Source organism: Gavialis gangeticus, unplaced genomic scaffold (assembly GCF_001723915.1).
Source record: "Gavialis gangeticus isolate Ggan-Ray unplaced genomic scaffold, GavGan_comp1, whole genome shotgun sequence".
NCBI classification, from domain to species: domain Eukaryota; kingdom Metazoa; phylum Chordata; order Crocodylia; family Gavialidae; genus Gavialis; species Gavialis gangeticus.
This window is the reverse complement of record NW_017728995.1, coordinates 24,833,253-24,839,895: the sequence shown is the minus strand read 5'-3', so window position 1 is coordinate 24,839,895 and position 6,643 is coordinate 24,833,253. Positions and strand designations below refer to the sequence as shown.

The 6,643-nt window shown below is 41.3% G+C and overlaps 1 protein-coding gene across 1 annotated transcript in view; it reads right to left on the bottom strand.

The window, feature by feature from the left end:
• Positions 1-1,462: 1,462 nt before the first annotated feature.
• Positions 1,463-6,643, bottom strand: part of USP13 (ubiquitin specific peptidase 13 (isopeptidase T-3)) — an 87,259-nt gene continuing 82,078 nt past the window's right edge. The window contains exons 20-21 of the mRNA XM_019503343.1: positions 6,159-6,243; positions 1,463-5,396 (exon numbers count right to left, since the gene is read on the bottom strand). Of these exons, the coding sequence (XP_019358888.1) occupies positions 5,303-5,396; positions 6,159-6,243 (179 nt within the window). The 3' untranslated portion in view covers positions 1,463-5,302. The remainder of the gene's footprint in view (positions 5,397-6,158; positions 6,244-6,643) is intronic.

The window sequence follows — 6,643 nt, the reverse complement described above, 5'->3', positions numbered from 1 at the left end:
TTTCATGAGATAAGGCTGCTAAATATATTTATATGCTGTACGGCAGCTATAATAGATTTACTCCCACAGCAGTGCAATCTCTTCCAGCAGCGTGGATCAAACGCAGACCGAAACACTGACATCCAAACAACAGAGCAGATTCTTTTCCTTGTCCTACTCCTTTTCTACTCCTGTAGGAAACTCAAACTCATATTTTATTTAGCTTCCTGGGTAAGTCAGTGGTCCTGTCCTTGAATGAATCCCAGTTGCCCACAAGCCTCTCTCTACTAGATTTTTGCTCTGCCATCTATTAAATAAATCTGAATCTATGTATTTAAACAATTGTCCCATTGCTAATTGACCTGCAGTTCCCATAGATCTAATAAAATGACTATTGTAACAAAGGGTTATTGCAACCTTTGTGCAAAAGCCACCCCAAGAGTCTGATTTTTCAAGTGCTCAGCCAGGAGCCAGGTTTTCAGAAGTGCTCAGCTCACCAATCTGCTCAGTTATGACACCAAGCCGACTGGGGGTTAGAAAGAAACTTTTTCTAACAGAAGATTATTCTGCCTCATCCGGTTTCTTACATATTGGTGTGCAGTACCTAATATTGAACAGAGACACGGACTAGGTGATGATGACTAGTGTGAGTCCAGTATGGCAGATCCTGTCGGTGATCAAATAGGCCCAAACACCAACGCTGTGCAAGGTTGAGTACATACTATTTGGTGTAGAGTGTATCTAGTTACAACAATTGGTTTGTGTACCGATGGGATGTACCCAAATTCACCAGCCAGCCCCATAACCACTAAATCACACTTTTTCTCAGTCCTGACTGTCAGCAAATACAGCGCATTCATTTGAGGGAAGTTGCCCGGTCAATTCTGTGTAATTAGGGATCCACTGCTCACATCCATGACCCAATGCACTATTATGTGCTTTTGTAGGGACAGCCAGATCAGAGCTACATTATGGCCTATCCCCACATCTAGCAGTAAAGTCCCATTAGACCTATGCTGTTTGGGTGGGAGACACCCCAGCAAAACCACTTGTTCTTTGAAGTAAAGCAAATCTAATTTCTCAAATGGATTGAAGAGGTGAAAACACAAAGCTTAACCTCTAACCCCGTGGAAGGAGTTTATACAAAAATATCAGTATCACCAATCCCAAGTTATCAAAAATCGTGTGTTTGTTTTTAAAACAGTAACAGGTTTCAACTTTGCCCCAATGCACTCGTCTCTGAATCACTGGGGCATATTCACGTCATGTTGGCAAGCTTCTCTCAGCAACTGCAAATGCTGGAAATTATTCTTCTTTCATAAAGGAGATTTCCCTATAACTGCTCTGTTCCAGAAGCTAGGGTTTTTAAGAACAAACGCCAAATAAAAACAAATTGAGGCAGAGTAACACAGAAAGCTGCTTGGTTAATTCTGCTTGAGACTGTAAAGAGGAGAGCAGCAAAAAGGCAACAGGATGGCCAAGGTGTGAGAATATTTTTTTTAATTTAAAACAGCTGCAACAATGTCATTCATCTCTTCTCATCTCAGACAAGTATGCTCCAAAACGTTATCAGTGCTTCAAGCAAACCATTCTCCATGGTGCAAAATAAACCAGTACAAACACTTCCAAGATACAACAGTAAAGCCTCAAAAGATTTAACAGAAATTGACTGAATTTGCTTAGGGGGAGGGGAAGAAAATAAAAAGGCATATCCAGTTATGACATGTTTTGCATAGTCTTTCAATGCACCTGAAGTCAAATAGCAGAGAAAATAAAGACGACTGCCACCAGGATGGAAAACCAGAGGAACGAGCTGAAGGCCTGTTTCTAAACATTGCAAAGATGACCAGTGCACACCCATGTCCTCAGTTTGCTCTCCTGCATCCCAGTGAAGTTGTCACCGCCTGTGAATCTGGCCCAGTTTAGTTACACCAGTGTAAAGCAGGAGTAACTCTGCTGACTTCAGCAGTACTACGCCAACCTGGAACTGGTATAAGCAACAGGAGAATCCAGTTCAAAAAGACTCCTAGGGTAGCCTGAGGGTTTTGATTTTTCAAATATTTTATCTTAATTGTAAGCAACAAGGTAAAGTGACTTTAAGAACCCCATTCGACCTCTGCCTTGGAGAGAGGAGATCGTGAACCACACGAGTACCTACAACACTAGAAGTAAAGTGAGATAGGGAAAGAAATATTAAAAGGTTTTTCCTTCTTCCCCCTTCCCCCCAGCTCCTTTATCCCACCCCCAAACCATTGTTCAAAAATGTACAGACAGCTCTAGAAATAAAAAAAGGTTGGTTTTTGCCTCTCGGCTCACCCTATTCAAAAGATTAAATAATTTGCCTTCTGACGCTCAGCGAGATTTTCTTCTCACCCTTTTGTCTCAAGAAGCTCACAATACAATTAGAAAAACCTTGCAGTAGTAACTGCAATCCAACTGTAACCACAGACACTGACCCTCCCTTCACCAGTTTTCAAGCTGTTCACCAAGGCCCTGATCCAACAAAGCACTTAGGCACATTTGCAGGATCAGCACTTGGAACGGTCCCATTCACATCAGCGAGACCATCTACGTGCTTGGAGATGAGCATGGTTTTACATGATCTAGCAGGAATACCTCTTGGTTCCACAGTCAAGTTTTTGCATTGGGATGTACCAATGCAGCTGTACTCCTTTGGCTTTATCCTCTTTCACGCGGTACACTGATCATCTAGGCAAAGGGTGACAAAAACACACACAAATGGCTGGAAAACTTCCAAGTATTTTCAAACCAACATTTTCAAAAGTCCTTCAGCCTTTTCCCTTTCGTATATCCTGCACTCTTGACCCACTTTTAACTACATGCAAACATGATGAAGAATTCTTGCACTGAAAGGATTCCAGAAGCTAAAAATGCACCTATGTGGCCAGTTCTTTGTTTTTTCCCCTCCTTTTTAACTTCTCTTTCCCAGATTCTTGCCTGTTGCTGATATGAAAAATATATCACATCCACAGTCTTTCCAGTTCTAGCTATGTGTATATACAGGTAAATGGTTTGAAGAAGTTCACATTCTATTCTTATTCCTGGGAGACGTGCCATTTGTTAGTTCGGTGATGAACATGGTAAAGCCTCTATTGTCTGTTACTTAGCTAAGATCTTTAAATAAAAAGGTTAGCCATGCCAGACCTTGCTGGTTTATAAATAGCCCTTTAAGTTCATGAGGCAGAGGAGGTGGCTGCAGTGTTCCACTTGCTTGAAACATAAATGGGCACAAAAAGGGATCTGTAGGAAAGAAAAAGTACAAATAAAACAGGAAGTTTCCTCCTTTGTCCCCCCACTTTTGGTACAGGCTAGCGCCACTGATCAGTTTGCTGATACAATTTTCAAAATCTCCATTCTCTAATGAAAGGCAAATATCCCAAATATAGTGAGAAGTTGATTTGCTGCCAATTTGTATTTGTCCGTGACCAACTGCTTAATAAATTATAAAGCAGCAAAATCTCACGAGAGCCGCTTGTTAACACAGCGGAACACCATTCTAGCGAGCCTGCAAGGGTGCTAAATAGCAGGAGCTTTCCCAGTGATTAGGCATCATTTCCTCCCTATACCTAGTCTATCTTTTCAGATCAGGGGCCAGCCCAAAGAACAGGGCCTGTCTAACAACGCTGCTTAATGTACACAAGGTTGTTCTAGTACGGAGAACAGTTTTTCCACAGATGTTAAAAAGCCCTAGTTATAACCACAATCTTTAATCCAGTGCCCCTTTGGCTGTGTCTAATTCCCTGTATTTTGCTATTACACTTGCAGAATTAGCAGCAGCAAAGATGTAATAACATCTCCTTGCCTCTCCTTCACCCTGCAAGGCGGACTCTTTTGACCGTTCCAATTTATTTTGCGGGATCTGTAGGGTCACAAGAGGCAATTTTGCCAACTGTTTCTCAGCAGTAGTAAACGTACGATGAAATAAAGTTTTCGGATATCTTAAAAAGGTTGCTCATTCACTGCTGTAATTTTTCCCTAAAATAAAATCTAATAACTGTTAAAAAACCCACACGGCCCATGATTTCAAATAAATTCTTGCCTGTGGTTCAAACCAAAATAAATGATTTTTTTAAAAATGGAAGAAGAAATGGCCACCTTCTTCCTCCAAAACCTTTTCTAAAAGGTGTTCATGGCGGAAATCAGCTTATCAGTGCGATGGCAAGTTTTGAGAAAGCTCATACATCATTAAGAATTTAAATGGAAAAAAAATTTAAAAAAAAAATCAATAAATCAGCTACTTTACCAAGCAATTGCTTCTACCCCTGGATGCAATTTAAATAATTAAACAACCTTTGGCAGCAAACAGAATTACATTGCAAGCATTTTGTTATGGAGCCAATTTCAGCTGGAGGATTGTTGGTACCAGAGCAAAATGCTTTGCAACAGGTAAAAAGGGACGTTAGCCCTTGTTTAACTAGATCGGAAGGAAACAGGTGCTTGCACATCCGGAGTAGTGTAGACTTAGGTGCTGAACCAGCCTGCATGCTGTTAGCCATTTCTAAACCTGAATCCTGTGGAAGAACTTAAGAAGGCAAGAGGATTTCACGATGGTGTAACACCCCAACTAAATCCATAAAATCAAATACAACCCACCATTATTATTTGGCATAATCCCTGGTCAGTGCTTTATACAATGACAGCTTTCCCCATATGTCATGGGTCTGTCTTCATTTCAAGCATCAAAAAAGGCAAAAACCAAAATATTCTGAGTCACGACATTCTCACAGATGTATGCTACATTTTTCTCATTGTGATGAAGCATAAGGTCATGCCCGAGGCATGCTCTGCTTTGGAGAACAGCTCCCCCCTCCAACTCGAGATGAGGCAAAGACAAGTCTGATTTCCATAACCCGTCTGGATTCCCCAGTTGAAAGCAGTGGCCAGCTACTATGATAGAAAGACACGTCCCCGCAGATCTTCACAGGACACGGCTGAGCCATGAGGCAGGAATTGGGCTGTTGTGTTTGATCAGGAAACATTCACATTCTCCGTAAGCTGGCTGCAAATCCCACCAGCAATCTGAAGGGTTTTAAAGTACCCTTTAATGTATATAAATTTAAAACAACCTACAGTACATCATCACCTAATAGAAATTTCCCCACTAGCACTGAAGAAGGCATCAAATGACTGGTTTTTTGTTGTGTTTTGTTTTTAAATAAACTGTAAATATCCCATGTTTTCCTTTGCTTTTTGGCAGTCCAAGGTGGAGTGTTTTTTGTTTGTTTGTTTTTAATTTTCTAAACACTTTTTGGCAGATTAAAAAGGCTTATGGCTTCTTAAGGCCAAGTAACGTGTTTGAGGCCTAACTTGGTATCCTGTGGTAGAAGTAAATGTAGCCCAGGTCTTTGGGAGGTCGTTCTGAGGCACAGACTTTAAGGTCATTGTAGATCACCCATCTGAAAGGAAAACAGGAAGGTGAGCATCCTTCTGTGATGTCATGTAGTCTCTTGATACAGCGCTGAGACCATACCAAGGCTTCCCAGATCTCTTGGCCAAGAAACTGAGAAGTTAAATGTAAAAAACCCAAGGGACAATGAAAACAATGAAAGGACTGGGGAAGCAGTCTTCTTCATAGGTCCATGAATTAGGAAAAGGAGGGAGGACACAGGATGGTGAAAATGCAGACCAAATAGCATTCCCCATTGCTGGAGAAAAAGTTAATTTGTATTATGGAAACCCCAACACTACAAATACCCAATACAGTGAGGTTACTGGCATTTCAAGGACAAGAGAGTGGGGCTGGATACAACTTATAAGCAAGCTATCCAGAGGCAGTAAGCAGATGAGTTAGTACTTTCCTTCTTTAACCTAAGATAAGCAAAGACCAGATTGAGCTCAACTCACAGTGTGCTCCCTGTACAACTGGAAAGGAAGGGCTATACGTATAACAGATTCCCACTTCCACATCAGTCCAGTAGCCAGACTAGATTAGAGCAACCTCAGCATGGACAAATACGTCAATTAAAAAGAAAACCGCCAAGTTGTCTGTCAGTCAATCTATAGAACGGTCATTATCTTCATGCCATCAAAAGGAACCACAGAAGGGGGTTGTCTGATAACACACATAAGGAACGCATGCCCCAATCTGCAAGGACACACACTATGCAGAAGGTGCCTATCAGCCAGAAACCAATTCTTCCTTTCCTAAAACCACTTACCTGCCTTCCTTTTTGAGATGACAAACATAGTGACCACTCATCGTGGATGTTCCCATGTGGCTGATGAATCCAAAGAGCTCATATCCTGCACAAGAAAAGAAAGATGATCAGTGTCAATGGACATGTGTCTCTTTTAGCACAGATAAGCTTTGTCATGTCCAGTTCACTCTCTGCATCCCAAAACAAACTTATTACGTGATCAATGGACTCCCACGTTCATATGTATAACTTGTCTTCTCTGTCAAACAATAACACCACCCAAATAGATACAGATCTGTGCCCAAAACTGTCTGAATACAGCTTATGCCTATGAGTATGACAAAAGTCAATGAAAGATAAAATGGCTAGACTGAAGGTATGGATTTCAGCCCTGTGTCACTCCACCTAGATGCCTCTTTGGCAAAGGCTAGTGGTTCACTCTACACACAAATCAGCTAACACTCATGAATGCAAATGGTTGATCCCCTGTAAATCAAATGAAAGGG